This window comes from Peromyscus leucopus, chromosome 14 (genome assembly GCF_004664715.2).
Source record: "Peromyscus leucopus breed LL Stock chromosome 14, UCI_PerLeu_2.1, whole genome shotgun sequence".
Classification (NCBI taxonomy): domain Eukaryota; kingdom Metazoa; phylum Chordata; class Mammalia; order Rodentia; family Cricetidae; genus Peromyscus; species Peromyscus leucopus.
In genome coordinates, this window is record NC_051075.1 from 72,446,287 (window position 1) to 72,465,578 (window position 19,292).

Below are 19,292 nucleotides of genomic sequence, written 5' to 3' on the forward strand. Positions count from 1 at the left end.
GCGCCCCAGGCCGGAGGCTTCCGAAGAGCTCGGTCGGTCCGGAGAGAGTACGCACGAGAGCCAGAGGGCAGACGACGGCGGCGAGGCGGACTCCGCCACTGCGCGACGAATTTGTTGTCATCTACGAGGCGCGCTCCCGCCTCCGAGACGCTCCTGGCGCGTTCGCGAGACCTAGACTCCCCGCGCGCACTCGAGCAACTGGCGCAAGCGGAAGTGACGCCATACTGTGGGGCTGGGAAGTCAGGAAAAAGGGTCCGGGCGGGAGCGTTTCCTGTGATGGATGGGCGGGGCGACTGTGGGGGCGGGGGCGGTGCCGGCGTCGCAAGTCCAGCTCCAGACGCCTCGGGACGAGGAAGAGGAGGGACATGGGCGCTCGCAGGTGAGTGGGCGGGCAGGCTGCGGGCCGTGGGCCCTGACCTCACGGTGGCGGCGGACTGGTAAGTGCGGGCGTACATCCGCATTCGGCCTGACAGAGGCCTGGGGGCGGGTCCGGCCTGGGCTGTCCTCCGGGAAGTGGTGCGCCGGACGCCGTGGGTTGCAGGGCGAGGACTGGAGACTTGGCATTTCTGTCCGGGTTTTGACCGGTGCCTATTGTCAGGAAGTTGCTCCCCGCCTCATGCTGGTATTGTTTGCAAAGCATCCTCCAGGTCTAGTACTTTGCTGTTTGCAGAGCGCCTCGCGTAATATGCCTCACCGACGACCAGGAAACTTGGGATTCGTGGAGTTTGTGGGCAATACTGTTTTCTCTGTTAAAATCCGGCGCCTCGCGACCCCGAGGGGGCAGTGGGGAGGGGAGGAGCTCAGCAAAGACTTTGTGCTCTCCGGGGGATGTGCGCAGCCGTGTTTTAGGAGACAATCCTGCAGAGGCACAGCTGGCTCCTTACTGAGGCAGCCGCTGAAGACCGCAAAGTCTGCTGTCCTGAGTTACATTCCAGACATTGACACTGAGCCACCTTGAACCTGCGCTGCCCTTCCTGAGCCTACGTTGCCACCTCAGCCAGGTGTGAGCCGATTAGTATCATAAACTCAAGAAGTGAGGAAAATGAAATGATGTGAGCAGGGAAGGAATTTAAACAGAGTCCTGGATTGAGGAGATTGAGTGAAGGAATTCTGTTCATAAATGCTGCATCCTCAGAAATGGTTCTTTTGGTTTGGTTTGGATTTTGAGTCTCTCACTATGTAGCTCAAACTGGCTTTGAACTGTTATGTAGCCCAGACCGGCCTGGAACTTGGGGTCTTCCTGCCTAAGTCTCCCACTTTGCACCACTCCACTCCACTCAGACTCTTGACCTGGGTTGTAAGAAAAGGCCTCTCATTTTTTAAAAGATGCTATTTGAGTCAGAGACTTAGAGAAAGCGAAGAAGTGGGACACGTGGATGCCTGAGTTATTTTCCAGACAAGACCACCACCTGCAGGGCTCATCACAGGAGTCATGCTTGGTAAGTTCCTGGAACCCGAGGAGGGAGGAGAGGAAGGAGTATGTGCTGACAGCAGATGTAAGGAGTGAGGCCATTGCAAGGTAAAATAAAGAGAAATACAAGACAATCTGGCCTAAGTTTGCTAAATACAGTGTTGAAAATAGCCAGGTGTAGGGCTTAGATTGAAGGTGAAAACAGCCAAACCAGCCCCGGAAGAACAGTGCAAGTAATCCAGATTCCATGGTTTGAACCGAATATAGCACTGAAGATCAGAACCGGCTGGGCTCTGGATCTATTTTGACACTAATAAGACATGCTTGCTGGGCATTGTGGCACACACTTTTAATCCCAGCACTAGAGAGACAGATGCAGACAGCTCTCCTTAAATAATGCCAGCCTGGTCTACCTGGGAAGACCCTGTCTCAAGAGGGACTGAGCCTTACAAGTCATAATGACAGGACTCTTTGTAGTATAAACAAAGCAGAACAAAGTTCGAAGTCTGAGATGGGACCTTGCCTCATTCAGGCCTCTGGAGTTTTGAACTGGACTTTGGACTTAGTTCTGTGACTGTTGTTAACATGGTTTCCGGAACACAATATAAAATTACATTCAGGCTGTCCATAGGATGCCTGCAATTACAGATTCCAAAGAGAGGGAGGGAGGGAAAATGAAAGGTCCCACAATAACAAGCACACTACACCCAAAGTGTTAAGTGTGTTGCCTTGTACGTTTTATACTTTCTAGGAGAGATCCAGCAGAGTTAGGATTTAAGAACTGTCATCGCACCCTTAGCCCAAATGGGATTCAGAATCATCCCAAATCACAGGGCTGTTTCTAAGTTTAGCAAAAGCAAGTTCCTAATGTAGAATGCTGGCACCCTAGCATTAATTGAGGAAGATGAAGGTAATTACCCAACCAAATACTGTTAACTTTGTAAAAATGATAAAGGAATTCTCGGTGGCAGGTTAGAAGGTGCATCAGGTCAAAATAATAGTCCAAGTAGGGATGTGCACAGGTCATTGTGATGGTGTTCATTATACTGAAGACTTGCCTAGGGGAGCCCAGTGGAGCACCCTTGTAATTCCCGGCACCTGGGAAGTGAAGGCACAAGGACCAGGAGCTCAATGTCATCCTTGGTTACATACCAGGTTTGAGTGAGGCCTGCCTGGGTTGATGTGACCCTGTCTCAATCAACAGTGAAAGATCACAGTCCAGTAACATGGTTCAGCAGGCAAAGTCACTTGCTGCCACGCCTGATAACCTGAGTTCAGTTCCCCAGAACCCACATAGTAGAAAGAGGGAACCAGGCTTCACCACCTCCCCAGTTGTCCTCTGACCACCACAAGAGCACCGTGGCATGTGCATTAACCCCCCCCCCAACACACACACACATACACACACACACACACACACACATATACACACACACAAATGTAAAAAATATTATTTAGCCGGGTGGTGGTAGCACACATCTTTAATCCCAGCACTCAGGAGGCAGAGCCAGGCTGATCTCTGTGAGTTCAAGGCCAGCCTGGTCTACAGAGCAAGATCCAGGACAGGTATCAAAACTACACAGAGAAACCCTGTCTCGAAAACCCCCCCCCCAAAAAAAAATTATTGCAGTTGTCAAGGTTGTCAAGCTCCAGCAGTAGCCATCACTGTGCATGTGTAAAGAGCACTGAACCTGGGGTCAGTCAGATATGTGGTGTTTTCAGATCTGGAGCTGCCCTTCTCCTTCTAAGGTATATTTGAGCATGATGGTACATGCCTGTGATCACAGCTTTTGGAAAGCAGGGACAGGAGGATAGCTCTTCCAAAAAAGGCTTCCCTCAGCTACATAGTGAGACTTTATCTCAGAGAAGACCAGGAGGACAGAAGAGATGGCTCAGTGGATAAGAGCGCTTGTGATCTCCAAAGGGCCCAGATTTGTCCCAGCACCCTCATTAGGGGGCTCAAAGGCACACACCTACAAATAATTGAAAATAATAAACTGTGAAACAAACAAGGCCCGGGGTGGTGATCTTACCAGCACTCCAGAGGCAGAGACTAGCCTGTTTGAAGTAGTGAGTGCCACACCTGTCAGGGGTACATAAGGAGACTGTCTCCGAATAAACAAACAAACAGAAATACTGCACATAGGGCTCCAGAGATGGCTCAGCAGTTAAGAATCACTGGCTGCTCTTCTAGAGGACCCAAGTTCCATACTCAGTACCATGTAGTAGCTAGCTCACCAGTCTAACTCCAGTCCCAGGGAATCCAACATCCTCTTCTGGTCTCCTCAGCATCAGGCACTTGATACACAGACATACATGCAGGCAAGATGCCCATATAAATTTTTTTTTTTTTTTTTTTTGAGACAGGGTTTCTCTTTGTAGCTTTGGAGCCTTTTCTGGAACTCACTCTGTAGCCCAGACTGGCCTCAAACTCACAGCAATATGCTTGCCTCTGCCTCCCGAATACTGGAATTAAAGGCGTGCTACACTACCACCTGGCTATATTTTTAAGGTTTTTTTTTTTTTTATGCGTACTAATAAGCAGAAGTGGGTAGTCGGGCATCAGACTTGGGGCCTCACACTTACTCAGCAAGCACTGTACTGTTGAGCTATATTACCAGCCCCTAGAGATTTTTTTCCTCTGGAGACACCAACTCATTGTAACCAAGGTTGACCTATTACTTGCAGATGGTACTTTTTTGTTTGGTTGGTTGGTTGGTTTGGTTTTTTCGACACGGTTTTTCTGTACAGCTTTGGAGCCTATCTTGGATCTTGATCTGTAGATTCAGGCTGGCCTCAAACTCATAGAGATCCGCCTGATTAAAGGCGTGCGCCACCACACCACGCCCAGCTGCAGATGGTACTCTTTTTTTTTTTTTTTTTTTTTTTTTATTTAAGATTTATTTATTATGTATACAGTGTTCTGACTGCAGGCCAGAAGAGGGAACCAGATCTCATTACAGATGGTTGTAAGCCACCATGTGGTTGCGGGGAATTGAACTCAGGACCTCTGGAAGAGCAGTCAGTGCTCTTAACCTCTGAGCCATCTCTCCAGCCCCTGCAGATGGTACTCTTAATTCACCATCTTTCTGCCTCTTGCCCCTGAATGCTGGATTTCCAAACATGCGCCGCCACACCTGACCCCAACATGATTCTTGAACTTGCCGTCCCTAGCTAGCACCATCTAAAGGTAGAGTCTGGTGTTAGCTTCACTTCAGAGTCCCAGAGCATTCAGCAGAGGTTCCTGCCCTGAGCAGTCTGCTTGAGAGCCCACTGAGCACGGCCACAGGTCACGTTGAGAGGCATTCAGGACATCATCCCTGCCATCCCCGGGTGGCCGTGGTGTCAGCTGCAGTGCCACACTTGCTGTAAAGTGAGTCTTTGTGATCTCTGCCCTGTGGGACACCTTCTTGTGAAGGGACACACACCGGTCACTTCATCTCTTCTGCCATCGCAGACAGTCTCCCCGACTTCACCGCTCTGAATTTGCAGTGCAGCGAAATAAAGGCTAGTGAAGTCAACGTGGAGAATGAAAGATCCAACAGTCAGCACCCTGAGAGTTTTGTGAATCCTCAAGACCAGAACTGGTAGCACAGCCCAGAAATCACCAGCAGATGGAGAAAGCGGAGTCCTGAATCACTTAGGTGGGTGTTTTAAAGGATCCTTTCAGGACCCGTCATACAAACAGCTGAGTGCTTGAGAGTAACACATGGCACTTGTGGCGTCCAGTCCTTGAAGGTCCTGACCTCAGAAGGGTCACTGGTAGAGCAGTAGTGTAAGACTCAAAGGGAAGTGGTGATAGTTTCTTAAAAGTATTTCATGTACATTGGGTGTTTTGCCTGCATGGATGGATGTGCACTCTGTGCCTGATGTCTGAGAAGGCCAGAAGAGAATGTTGGATCCCCTGGGACTGGAGTTACAGGCTGTCGTGAGCTGCCATACGGGTACTGAGACTCAAACCTGGTCTTCTGGAAGAACACCCAGTGTTGTTAACTACTGAGCCATCTCTCCAGCCCTGAAATCGCTATTCTGCATCTAATGATTTGTTTTATGTTGGTTATAATGTTCCCTACCCATAGTTCCAAGAATCCAGTTTCCTGGAGAATCAGTACTACCTGTTTTGGGGGGGCCTTTTTTTTATTCAGTGCTTAATATTTTCTTATCAATTGGACTCCTCGAGCTCTACCTGGGGCTTGGCTGTGGATCTCTGCATCTGCTTCCATCAGTCACTGGATGAGAGTTCTGTCATGACAGGGTATTTGGCCATCCGATCACCAGAGTAGGTCAGCTCAGGCACTCTCTCGACCATTGCCACTAGTCTATAGTGGATTCATCTTTGTGGATTTCTGGGGACCTCTCTAGCACTCTGCTTCTTCCTATTCCCTTGGAGCCTTCATTTATCATAGTATCTCTTTCCTTGTTCTCCCACTCTGTTCCTGATCCAGCTGGGATCTCCCGATCCCCTAATCTTGCTTTCCCCCGACTCTTGCCCTACATACCCCCTTCTCCCCCCCCCCCCCCCAGTTTGCTAATGTAGATCGCATCCACTTCTCTGTCACTGGCGATCCCTGTGTTTTCTTAGGGTCCTCTTTACTAGGTAGCCTCCCTGGAGTTGTGAATTGCAGTCTGGTCATCCTTTGCTTTACATCTCATTTCCACTTATGAGTAAGTACATCATACCATGTTTGTCTTTCTAAGTCTGGTTACCTCACTCAGGATGATAATTGGAGCTCCAGGAGTCAGTCGACGACAGAGAGGGAGAAGGAGAGGAGGATTATATGAGCAAGAGATATCGACACCATGATTGGAAAAAGCACAGGACAAATATCCAAACTAGTGAAACACATGAACTATGAACCAGTAGCTGAGGAGCCTCCGTGGAACTGGACCAGGCCCTCTGGACAAGTGAGACAGTAGATTAGCTTGAACTGTTTGGGAGGCCTCCAGGCAGTGGGACCGGGACCTGTCCTTAGTGCATGAGCTGCTTTTTAGAACCTAGGGCTATGCTGAGACACTTGCTCAGCCTGGTGTAGGAGAGGGGACTGGACCTGCCTCAACTGAATATACCAGGCTGGCTGACTCCCCAGGGGAGACCTTGCCTTGGAAGAGATGGTTAATGGGGTTGGATTAGGGGGGAAGGCTGGGGAGTAGGAGGAGAGAGGACAGGGCTGATATGTAAAAGGACTAGAAAATCTATATAAAAATATATATAAAGAATACTTTCCTGGAACTTGAGTCTTTGATCTTGAGGGTTACCGGGTCACTGTTTACGTTTCCTTTTGAGAATTCAGGTTAGCACCCTGCACATCTTCACCCCAAGCTTCTCCTGAGTCAGTGAATGCAGTGCAGTCCTGTTGGCTTAGTCTGTAGCACTGTGACATGTGTGTCTCAGTCATTGCTGAAGTTAGTGCAGAGTAACTGTATATCAGGGTCTCAATAAAAATAGACGTCTCCCAAGTGACTGACTTCATATTTTCAATTTCAAAAGTGTACGTGTGAGGCTGCAGCAGTGACTCGGCAGTTATAAGCACTTGCAGAGGACCTGGGTTCAATTCCCAGCACCACTTGTCAGTTCACACCGCCTGTAACTGCCAGGGAATCTGACACCCCCTTCTGGCCTCTGCGGGCACTGCATGTGCTTGGTGCACAGCCAAGTGCAGGCAAAACACCCTACATAGAAAATAATACTTTAAAAAAAAGTTTTAAGTACATGTATGCCAGAACCATTGAAAAAATGTAAGTTGCACTCGGGAGGCAGAGCCAGGCGGATCTCTGTGAGTTTGAGGCCAGCCTGATCTACAGAGTTAGTCCAGGACAGGCTCCAAAGCTACAAAGAAACCCTGTCTCGAAAAACCAAAAAAAGAAAGAAAGAAAAAGTAAATGATGTTATAGAACATAAAGATTAAAAAAGGTTTGAGCTTTGCCCAAATTCTAAACAATGCTAATTAGAATGGATTGTTTTTATTCCCCTTTTTTTTTATTTTATTTTTTATTATTTTATTTTATTTTACTTTTGGTTTTTCAAGACAGGGTTTCTCTGTGTAACAGTCCTGGCTGTCCTGGAACTAGCTCTGTAGACCAGGCTGCCCTCCAAGTCACTAAGATCCACCTGCCTCTGCCTCTGGAGTGCTGGGATTAAAGGCGTGCACCACCACCACCCGCCTCCCCTTTATTTTGTAAATAGCTGTTTAAAGTGAAGTAAATCTGAACCTTTCATTTTATGTGGAACAGATGCTGCTGGTTACTTCAGCTGTTATGGCAGTAGCCTGGCTTCTGAGGCAAAGGCTTCTGCTTCCGGTCTCTGCTTTCCAGTCTGTCACACATTTGTTCATTGTTTTTTCTTACTGCAAACAGTGCTTTTCTGTACTGTGGGGAAAGTAGAATGTGCCTTAGTTTCCACCGCTGTGGCAGAGTAGTTGACCTAAACTGCCTGAGAGGAGGAGAGCTGGATTTGTCCCAGCCCAGAAGTTCTAGCGGAGGAGCTATGGACTGACATTATCACTTCTCCCGATGTGAGGCAGGACGGCATCCAGAGGGGGAGCCGCAGAGCAGGGCTGCTCACCTCATGATAACTGAGAAAAGACTCACGGGCAGGTTGTGTGTGTGTGTGTGTGTGTGTGTGTGTAAGAGTGCCCAAAGGCACTCTAGGGACTCCAACAAATCTCCACATTAGAAGGTTTCTGTCATCCCCCAGCAAGGCTCTATCAAGGAGGTTGATCCACTGAAAAGGTCAGAGCACAGGGATTAGCTGTGTCAGGTGAGGACCCAGGCTTGCATAGATGAGCCTTTGTGGGGATGTGTTGTTCCAAACTGACTACTAAAAAATCAAAACTGTCAGCGTTACTTTAGCTTCTGTGTGTGGCGCTAAGGATTGAACCCACAACCTTATACATGCCGGAGAAGACTACCACGAAGCTATACCCCCAGCCACTACCACCTCAGTGTTCTTTTTGAACTGTGTGTATGTATGCAGGCATACACTCATGAGCAGAGGTGCCTACAGCGGCCAGAAGAAGACATGGAGGCCAGAAGAGGGCCAAGAGCTCCTGGAGCGAGAGTTGTGAGTGGGTGGTAAGCGTTGTGAGCTGCCTGAAGGAAGTGCTGGGAACCGACCTCTTCCTGTGGAAGAGCAGGGAACACTTTCTTTGGTTTTGTTTGTTTGTTTTTGTTTTTGTCAGCAAACACTTTTTATTTTTTGTTGTTTTGAAACAGACAGGGCTGCAGAGAGAGAGGCTGTCTTGAAAAAAAAAGTAAAACAGTGTCTCAGTACTGCAGATTTGCTGTTCTGAAAATAGCAATAGAAACTTTCAAAGTGGAACAGAGGAAGAAAATTCGGAGCAAGAGGACAAGGACACCTCTCTTGGACAACATGAACCTCAAGTCTCCAAATCAGAGGGGCGGGTCAGCTGGCGACATGCTTGCCTAGCATACCGAAGCCCTGGATTCACATCCCACCATCAGCATCACAGGAATCCAGACCTGGTGAAGTGGGTGTGTGGTGTAAGCCTATCAGCACTCAGGAGGCAGAGGCAGGCAGATCTCGGTGAGTTCAAGACCACCCTGGTCTACAGAGTGAGTTCCAGGATAGCCAGGGTTACACAGAGAAACCCTGTCTCAAAAAGCAAAACAAGGAAAAAAAAAAAAACATGGTGGCTCACACCTGTAACCCAGGCCCCAAGATGAAGGTAAGAAACTCATCAGTTCACTTCATTCTTGGCTACATACTGAGTTCCAAGTCCGTCTGGGCTACATGAGATTTTGACCAAATAAAATTAAAAAAGCAAAATTAACATGTATTATGAGTTTCTAACATCAGTAGAGGAGAGCATGTGACAAAGTAGCCATGGTTATATAGTGCACTCTCACGAGGGTCCCATGTATGAAAAACTGTAACAGCTGTCAGAACCGCGTTGTGATAAAGTGTACACCGTAAACGTTGAAGCAGCCACCAGAGACACCGTCAGAAGTCATCACATCCCTGTGGTCCCAGCATTCTGGAGGATCAGGAAGTTCAATGGCATCCTACGCCTCATAGCCCAGCAAGTGTGAGATACATGTCTTTATAATAATAATTTTTAAAAAAAGGCCACCAGATAGAATTTTGAGAACTGTCCCGCCCAGACAGACAAACAACTAGGAAAGAGAAAGCAAGCCTGGGTGAGAGAAGGAATGTGGCAGAGACACCAAGATAGTACGTTTACACTCAACCATATCGGTAATCGTAGTGACCATTGTTTCCATCCTCGAGGCTTTAAGACCGCCTGTTAGATCAAAAGTTAGTGGAGTGGACCACCCCTGTGCCCCCAAGCAGTGTGCCTGGGCTGCAGCTAGACTGCCCTCCTCAGTGTTGTTTCACCCTGTACAGAGCCTTCTCACACAGCAGAGACTACCGTCCAGTGTCCTTGTTCTGTGGACAAGAGCACCAGGAGCCCAGAAAGGTTCGGTGGCCACCCAAGTACAGGGACACTTAATGGTAGCGTCTGTAGTTGAATTACACACAGCATTGTTTTCTATATCAGCTATTCAAAATTAAGTATATTTCTTTGGTTATGATTATGATCATGTTTGTGGTTTTAATATTTGTATAAATATTTGGGCTGTCTCATTCCCCAAATTAGACTTTTGACTACTAGTAAATATCTTTAATTGTTAGCCCGATTTTATTTGTTGTTGTTTTTTGTTTGTTTGTTTGTTTTTCGAGACAGGGTTTCTCTAGTTTTGGTGCCTGTCCTGGATCTTGCTCTGTAGACCAGGCTGGCCTCGAACTCACAGAGATCCTCCTGCCTCTGCTTCCCCAGTGCTGGGATTGAAGGCGTGCGCCACCGCCACCCGGTTAGCTCAATTCTTAAAAAACATCCTAGTTAGAGGCAGGCCTAATGGTGCATGTCTGTATCCCAGCACTTAGAGGAGATGAAGCAGTTCAGGCCCAGTCTAGGTAACATGAAGCCCTAAAAAAGAGAAAACATTCTAGATACATAGGCAAATGAAGTTAAGACTCAGTTAAGAAACTTAGTGTCAGGCTGGAGGGATGGTTCAGTGGTTAAGAGCACTGCTTGTTCTTCCAGAGGTCCTGAGTTCAATTTCCAGCAACCACATGGTGGCTCACAACCATCTGTAATGAGATCTGTTGCCCTCTTCTGGTCTGCAGGTGTACATGCAGATAGAGCATTGTATATGTAATAAATAAATAAATCTTTAAAAAAAAAGAAAGAAAGAAAGAAACTTAGTGTCAGGGCTGGAGGGACGGCTCAGCAGTTAGGAGACTTGTTGCTCTTGCAGAGGACCTGGGTTTGGTTCCCAGCACCCACAGATGGCTCACAGCTCTAACAGAAGGCTGTATGCACTGCTCTGAGGGTGGCTAATGGCTTCTGTCAGTGGACGTCTGGGAGAAACATTGCATGAAGGAAACGCAGATCCCAGCAGAGTCTTGTGGACAGAGTACTGGCCTTCCCACGGGGAAACTGGCCGGTGTAGTCAGCCTGCCACCAAGTCACTGGCTGGTCTGCCACCAACAGATTTGGCCCTCGGCAGCAGCCATAGCTAGGGCAGCCTTGGGGAGCAGAGGACACGGGAAAGGACTGTGAGCAAAGGAAGTCAAGCGGGCTTCGGAGTTGAAAAGCACAAGGAAGTCCTCAGTTCTCTGAATCCTTCAGAAGGAACAAGCCGTGCCAGTGGCTTGATTTTATGCTTCGTCCCTCCAGAACTGTCAGAAAAGGAACAGTGCTCCTTCAGCCGCTGTGTTGATGGTCCTTTGCTCCGGCCACCGTACCCCATGTCGTGGTCCTTTGTTGCAGCAGCAATAGGAAGCCAATAGCAAGCACATGTTGATACTCGGTTCTACAAAAACGTTTTTACCAAGCACTTCCTGCATGATAGGCACAGAAATAATCCTGGTCATCAGGCTTCCGTATTTAAAACCTCTGTACCTCCCTAAAAGCTGTTGGAGAGCTGGATCAGCCACTGCCTTGGATTTGGATGGACTAGTCAGTGAGAATGCTTTCTGTTGCCAGTGATTTGGGGGGGGGGGAGTCTTTACTGGCTCCAGTATCTGAAAAATACAAAACTGTCTGGGCTCTCCTGCTCTTCTGTTTCTTGCTGCTGTTCTCATCCCCTTGTCAGAATTGCCCTTGGACTCCTGTCCTCATCTCAAGATGGCTGCTAAGAGTATGCCCCGACTGGACTAAAAAGACCAGGAAGAAGTCTGTGCACTAATTGGTCAGTCTCAGCCACACCACCTGCTGCTTCCCTCAGGAGGGCAAGAGGCATTATTCCCCTCAAAATCTGGGTGTAACCAGGCAAGGGAAAGGTGGTCCATCGGTATTAAAGTCTGTTACAGCCAACAAAACAGTACGTTACAGCTGGAGATTAAGACAGAACGGTGGGTAAAAGCCCTTCACTACTCTTGCAGAGCAGCTGGGTTCAGCTGCCAGCACCCAGGCAGTGACTCCAGCCCCAGGGGTTCCAACACCACCACCTTCTGGCCTCAGTGGACACCTGCACACATGCACAAACAACATACAGACACGTGAATCTACACCTAAATCTTTGTCAGAAGTTCTAAGTTTTCCACATCATTCCCGGATGGATGTGTGAAATCTCCTAGGTGTCTTCTCCTTTTGGGAACTTGAGGTGGATTGCTGCCCAGGAGCCATCTGGTGACCTACTGTGCCAGCCTGTAAGGCCCTCCTCCATGCCAGTGTTAAGAGAACTTTAGGAACATCTTTTTCATGTAATGATTATTCTGATATCTGTAACTGAGGGGAATAGTTAAAGACATCACATGTGTGATGTTTAGAGGCTAAAACCTTCCAACCAGGGCCGCAGTGGTGTGAGCACTGAATCCTAACTACTAGACTACCAGGGACCAAACAGAATCTATAAACTATATTAAATGGTCACATCTATGAAACCAAACATAATTATAAGCAGTGTTAATTGAACAAGGGAGACACGTTGAAAGAATTATGGTAACCCAGTTTTAGATGTTCAGTACATAGCATCATCCACTTTCCTAGGTATGGATGTAAACTCTGATTTCACACAAACTGTTTCCACTTCCCCCTGACCTCGGCAGCTAAAAATATCCTTTAAGCCTCCAGGAAGGTATCTGCTCAAAGAAATACATGCTAAAACAATGAGCTCTTGTTCTTTGTCTCTCAGATTGACAAAAGTTAAAAAGGGATTGGAGAGCTCTGGTTGAAAGTGCCGCTGCCTGGCATTCCGCCTGTAGAGTGAGTCAGTCAGCAAGGCTTTGCCGCTCCGTGACACCTGTTGAGAGAACATGGGTGTGCCCTCTGACTTGCAGTTCCCATTCTGATACGTAATTAGAGAAACAATTACACATTTAAGAGTGCACACACTGGGTGGTGGTAGCACACACCTTTAATCCCAACACTCCGGAGGCAGAGGCAGGCAGATCTCTGTGAGTTCAAGGCCAGCCTGGTCTACAGAGTGAGATCCAGGACAGGCTCCAAAGCTACACAGAAACCTTGTCTTGGGGGTAGGGGGTGGGGAACGGGACTGTGCACTCACTGGGCCTTCTTATGTATGCCCTTAATCCTAGTACTTGGGAGTTAAAGCCAGCCTGGTCTACACAGTGAGCTCCTGACATTCAGCACCATGTCAGTGCCTGTCTCAAAAAAATAAAACTATGAACTCATTTGCTAAGTCATTGTGTGAAATAGCTAAAGAATGGAACTAAGACAACTGTGTATCCAAATGAGAATTGATGTTTTAAGGCTTGCTAGGATAAAGGTGCTTGCCGCCAAGCCCATTGATCTGAGCCTAGTTCCCAGGACCCACGGACTGAAAGGAGACTGACCACCGCAGCAAGCCATGACAAGCATGTGTGACCGTACACACACTCACAAAGAAATAGTTGTTTCTTAAGTTTTAGGGAACAAATGAAGAAAAGGGAATTGTTTCCTAAAAATGCATAGGTATCTGTAATTTTACTGTGAAAACTACTGGAAATGGTTTCAGGCAGTATTTTTCCTGAAAAAAAAAAAAATGTAGCAGTTTGTGTGTGTGTGTGTGTGTGATTTTCAACCCTGGGTTGGGTCCTCATGCATGTGCGACAAGTGACTGCTTACCCACTGACCCGTCTCCCAGCCCGTTTGTGTTTTACACTATCTATGGAAGGCTTAGTTATCTTAATCAAATGAAATTTGAGTATCTTTCTATTAAAAACGGTGACGACTTTCTTGCAGGATGGACACAGACTGTAACCCCGTGGAGCTGGGCAGTATGTCTGGATTTGAGGAAGGCTCCGAGCTCAATGGGTTCGAAGGAACGGATATGAAGGACATGCGGCTAGAGGCTGAGGCTGTCGTAAATGATGTTCTCTTCGCCGTCAACAGCATGTTTGTCTCGAAAAGCCTGCGCTGTGCAGATGATGTGGCTTACATCAACGTGGAGACAAAAGAGAGGAACCGATATTGCCTAGAGCTCACAGAAGCAGGGCTCAGGGTAACTCACTTTTATCATTAGAAGAAGAAAAAAGCATGTATCTTTACCACTTTATCAGAAAGGATAGAGAAGGACGTTATCTAAAAACAGGTCATGGGAATCTTAAAAAAAAAAAAAAAAAAAACTTAAACATTTTCCCCCAGATTTTGGTTAATTTAATTTGGTTAAAGTTTAGTTAATTTGACCAAATTTTGTTGGTCAAAATTTTAATCAACATAGAACAGTTGAATTTGAGAGGGTAAATACATTTTTAGAGTTGATTCAGTTGCTTGGATTATTACCACCACACAGATTTCTTTCCTTCCTATAGCTAACAGCTGCAGCTCCCAAAATGGGCTCTCTGTACTAGGTGCATTTGTATTAAGAAAAAGAAGAAGAAAAAAAAAAACAGCCAGGCAATTTTTTGAAGGCACTCAGTTGCTGGGTGTGGTGGTACACCTTTAATCCCAGCACTCAGGAGGCAGAGGCAGGTGGATCTCTGAGATCAAGGCCAGCCTGGGCTACAGAGTGAGATCCTGCCTCAAGAAAGAAAGGAAGGAAGAGGAACAAAGAAAGAGGGGGAGGGAAGGAGAAAAGGAAGGAAGGAAGACGGACTTAGTGGTAGAGCCCTTGACTAACATATATGTGACCCCGGGTTCAGTTCTCAGCAGCAGGCTGGAATGGGGAGGCTTTGTCACCAATGTCTTTATTGCAAGCTGCACTTTGGTGTGGTAGATCTTCAGTGTGTGTGGAATCCAGTAAGGGATATGCTGGACAGAGAGCTCTGCGGTTAGGAAAGCATGCTTCTCTTGCACCAGTTTGAGCCCCACATGTCAGGCAGCTCCCAGCTGCCTGTGACTGCAGCTCCAGGAGGGCCAGTGCTCTCTTCTGGCCGCCATGGGACAGCTGCACTCGGGTAAACACGGGCACACGCAGACATGGTTTAAAATAAAAATAAGGGTAAAATCATTTTGAGATATGAAAAGTCAAGTGTTACTTTCAAGATTTCTAACACTTTAAAGGAGCAAAAGTGAGCAAACTCAACCTCTTAGGGAGCATGGAGGAAGCATGTTTTAGGTAGTGGTCTTGGCTGTATAATCTACTTAATAGAGATTGCTCCACGCTGCTCTGCAATGCATGTCTTCTGCTGAGAAACAGGGTCACTACAGAATGAGCCATTCAGTGGCAGGCTGGAAGCTGATGACCGCTCACTGCTGCCCTTCTCTCGTAGGTGGTGGGCTATGCTTTTGACCAGGTGGAGGATCATTTGCAGACCCCTTACCACGAGACAGTCTACTCCTTGTTGGATACGCTCAGCCCTGCCTACCGGGAAGCATTTGGAAATGCACTCCTTCAGAGACTGGAAGCTTTGAAAAGGGATGGGCAGTCATGACTCATTTTCCTCATAGTGGGGCTACCGCTGGCATAGAATGCTAACATAAGACTTGACATCCTTGCATATAATCATTGTAGAAAGTGCATTGTTGGCTTTATGTGTTTATCATTCACATGTAGGCTTTTGACTCAGAACATAATTGACTCATAAACTGTCTTAGTTCCAGATTCATTGAAGGAAATTTCAAGGCCATTACTCTGACACTCATTACGTTCTGATTTCTTCACACAGCCTCTCTACATCTCAATACCTAATCAGCGTCTCATTCTCTTACTACAGGGCTTCAATGCTGCCAGCACTCTCTTTTACATAGAAAATTCTAGATTTGCACAGTGATATAGAAATTAGAATCACCTAGCTTCAGACCTGGATTCAGCCTGCTAAATCAGGGGTTTACTACTAGCTTGGACTGGCCTTATTGGGAACAAACTGTCAACTAGTTTCCCCTGCACAGATTGGAAATTTACTGGTCTACTTACATTACCCAGTGGACTGATGGAGGTGAATTGCTTCTATGTTACTTAACTAGGATGAAAGGAAAGGCAGGGACAGAAATAGTTCTTATTCCTTGTTTGCAACAGCCAGCCATCCTAGAGAGGACAGACCGTTAGCAAATGAATGTAACAATTACTCATTTCCAAGAGATCTAAGCACATGAGCAAATAGAGGAACAGGCACCACCGCATTCTCAGCGTGTATCATTTCAAAGGAAAAAGATCCTGGTTTCCTGGGAAACGATATTTTGGCCTGTGTTGATTCTTATTCTGAATGTTTGTTTACAATGTACAGTATATATATATTCAGAAAGTATTTTTGCTTCAACGCTTACTTTCTATAAAGTAGTGCTTTGGTATTCCTACAGCGCCCTCCTTACCCTGCAGTCAGGCAGTGTTCTGTCTCATTGCCACATGTACAGTGTAATATGAGTGCATTGTATGGTTTGAAACCAAAGGATGAATGAAGCATTCAGAAACTTGATATTTAAAAAAGAGATGCTCTGTATTTTATATTTTATTACAGTCCCTGGTGTTTTTAAACTTAATAAAACACTTCATGCTGCTGCATGTTTTCCAGTACATGACGAACAGAAAGGACCTGGGCGTTGTTTTTAATTGTCACCCAAAGCAGCTGCTTCAGAGATGTTGATCGGCCATCTGCAGCTGGGTACACCTGCCATACATTTGTCATAGCAGATCTTTTTGTCTTTCAAATGGGCATTTTTAGCCTCTGAGGATCATGTGAGGGAAGGCGAGGGGTAAGAGCACTTGCCTGTCATGGGTAAGCACTGGGTTCAATCCTGAGGATTAAAACAGTTTTCAGAACCCAGAATGATCATGTGGACCAGGACAGTTAGAGTCTGCCTGCATTGCTGATACAGGCAGAGATCACCGGGTGCCTGAGCCTGGCTTTATGAGGCGCTCATTCTGACATGATGTTTGGGCAATAAAAACCCAACTTCAGGTCCAACTTCTTCATGCTTAATCTCAGGCTAATATAAGAAAATGATGTTTGTAGAGTTTGAATAAAATTGTTTACTTGCTTTTGAGTTGAATATAAAGTGATCGTGTTTAAAATTTGAAATTGTTCATTTTTTGATAAATGACTGATTCCAAGACCTGTGCCCACATCTTTTTAGTTCATCCATGTTATACTTTGAGTTGAAGTGAATGAAGGGTGTCGCTCTTTCCTTTATTCAGAATAAAGGAAGTCAGTGAAATTACACACTAATGCAAGCACCGGCAGACCACCATCCTAAACTAAGCCACTTTTTTGTTTGTTTGTTTTACATAAAAAGTCTTTATTTGCAGGGGAGCAGGAATTTAATCAAACAAGCCAAATCCCATGTCATCATCTGACTCCTCGGACTCCTCTTTCTTGTCTGTCTTCTCTGCTGCAGCAGGGGCAGAACCAGCAGCAGGAGCTGCAGAGCCAGGGGCAGCAGAAACAGCCCCAGCCCCACCAGCAGGCACACTGGCAAGTTTGCCAACGCCCTAGGCGATGACATCCTCAATGTGTTTTCCATTCAGCTCACTGATGACCTTGTTGAGCCGGTCATCGTCCGCCTCGATGCCCACGCTGTCTAGTATCTTCTTAATGTCTTTGGCACTGGGAGAGGAGTTGCCCCCAAGGGTGGCAAGCAAATAAGAGGCAACGTAGCACATGTTGGCTGCTGCGGACAGGCCTCACGGACATACAGCAGAAGTAAACTAAGTCAGTTTTAAAATTAAGCCTCAATTTTACCACGAAAGAAAAAATTCGGCTAGTCAATGGTGGCACGCCTTTAATCCCAGCAAGGAGGCAGAGGCAGGTGGGTCTCTGTGAGTCCAAGGCCAGCCTGGTCTGGGCATGGTGGCACACATCATCCAAGCACTTGGGAGTTGAAGTCAGGAGAGCTTAGAGTCCAAGGTCATCATCCTCAGCTACATAGGGAAGTGGAGGTCAGGCTAGGCTACAGAAGACACCTAAAATCAACAATGGACAAATGATTTTGGACAACTCGAAGGGGAAAAAAAGATGTTCAGTGATACTTAAAAGGGTTCCAGCCGGGCAGTGGTTTGTGAAACACGCCTTTAATCCCAGCACTCCGGAGGCAGAGCCAGGCGGATCTCTGTGAGTTAGAGGCCAGCCTGGTCTACAGGGTGAGATCCAGGACAGGCACCAAAACTACACTGAGAAACCTTGTCTCAAAAAAAGGGGGAGGGGGTTCCAAATGAGGGGAAGGGACAGAAGTAAAAACTAAAGTTTGACTCAGCTGATAACATGAGAAAGGAAATTTTAAAATAGCTGGGCCATGGCAGGTAAGAAGGCTCATGAACTAAAGGTATTGCCTCCAAACCTGACAATCGGGGTTGGCCCTCTGTGACTCACGTGGTGGAAGAAGACCCTACTCCCTCAAGCTGACCTCCACATGTGTTCTGATGTGTGCATGTGCACACACACAAAAAAAAAATTTTTTTTTCAGAGTTGAGGACCGAACCCAGGGCCTTGTGCTTGCTAGGCAAGTGCTCTACCACTGAACTAAATCCCCAACCCCACAAAAAAAAAAAAAAAAAAAAAAAAAAAAAAAAAAAAAAAAAAAAAAAAAAAAATTTAAAGAATTTTGGTTTGGTTTGGTTTTTTCAAAGCGGGATTCTCTAGCCCCAGCTGTCATGGAACTCTCTCTAGACCAGGCTGGCCTTGAACTGAAAGATCTGCCTGCCTCTGCCTCCCAAGTGCTGGGATTAAAGGCATGAGCCACCACCACCCAGACAAAAAGAGTAATAATGCCACCTCACCAAGTAATTTTGTAGTTCTTTTTGTGTGCGTGTGTGTTTTGTTTGTTTGTTTGTTTGTTTTTAGTTTTTCAAGATGGGGCTTCTCTGTGCAGCCCTGACTGTCCTGGAACTCATTCTGTAGCCCAGGCTGGCCTCGAACTCACAGAGAGCCACCTGCCTCTGCCTCCTGAGTGCTGGGATTAAAGGTGTGCACCACCACCCCCTGGCTAATTTTGTAGTTCTCTTAACCAGGATTTAGTGACGAGCACTTTGACCAGAGAGTGTACCGATGAAATCGTTCTGAAAATAAAATACAGCTGCAAAGCTGACAGCTTCTGGAGTCAGGTGAGGTGGCCCAGCCTACAGTCCAACTCCCAAGAGGATTACAAATTCAAGGGCAACTCGGGGAAATTTGGGAGATGCTTTTCACAAAATAAGAAGTATAAAGTCTGACTGGTTGGGGCTGGAGGGATGCTTAGTGGTTAAGAGCACTGGCTGCTCTTTCAGAGGACCCAGGTTCAATTCCCAGCACCCACATGGCAGCTCACAACTGTCTGTAACTCCAGTTCCAGAGGATCAACATCTTCACACCAATGCACATAAAGTAAATTTTTTTTAAAAAATGGGCCCGGCAATGGTGACGCACGCCTTTAATCCCAGCACTCGAGAGGCAGAGACAGGCGGATCTCTGTGAGTTCGAGGCCAGCCTGGTCTAGAGTGAGTTCCAGGAAAGACGCAAAGCTACACAGGGAAACCCTGTATCGAGAAAAAAAAAAAATGGCAA

At 46.7% G+C, this 19,292-nt stretch overlaps 1 protein-coding gene and 1 pseudogene across 6 annotated transcripts; one reads left to right on the top strand and one right to left on the bottom strand.

Moving 5' to 3' along the window:
* Positions 1-291: 291 nt before the first annotated feature.
* LOC114701890 (GSK3B interacting protein) lies at positions 292-16,835 on the top strand. Of its 6 annotated transcripts, XM_037210813.1 has the most exons (5): positions 303-379; positions 1,327-1,439; positions 4,869-5,055; positions 13,621-13,879; positions 15,090-16,835. In XM_037210813.1, the coding sequence occupies exons 4-5, from the start codon at positions 13,622-13,624 to the stop codon at positions 15,249-15,251; spliced, it is 420 nt and encodes a 139-aa protein (XP_037066708.1). In that variant the 5' UTR covers positions 303-379; positions 1,327-1,439; positions 4,869-5,055; position 13,621; the 3' UTR covers positions 15,252-16,835. The 6 variants fall into 6 exon arrangements, with proteins under 6 accessions (XP_028737909.1, XP_037066708.1, XP_037066709.1 ...); XM_037210814.1 differs by lacking the exon at positions 4,869-5,055; XM_037210815.1 differs by lacking the exon at positions 1,327-1,439 and having other exon boundaries at positions 318-379.
* A 217-nt stretch (positions 16,836-17,052) lies between these two features.
* On the bottom strand, positions 17,053-17,800 carry LOC114701891 (annotated as a pseudogene).
* Positions 17,801-19,292: the final 1,492 nt, after the last annotated feature.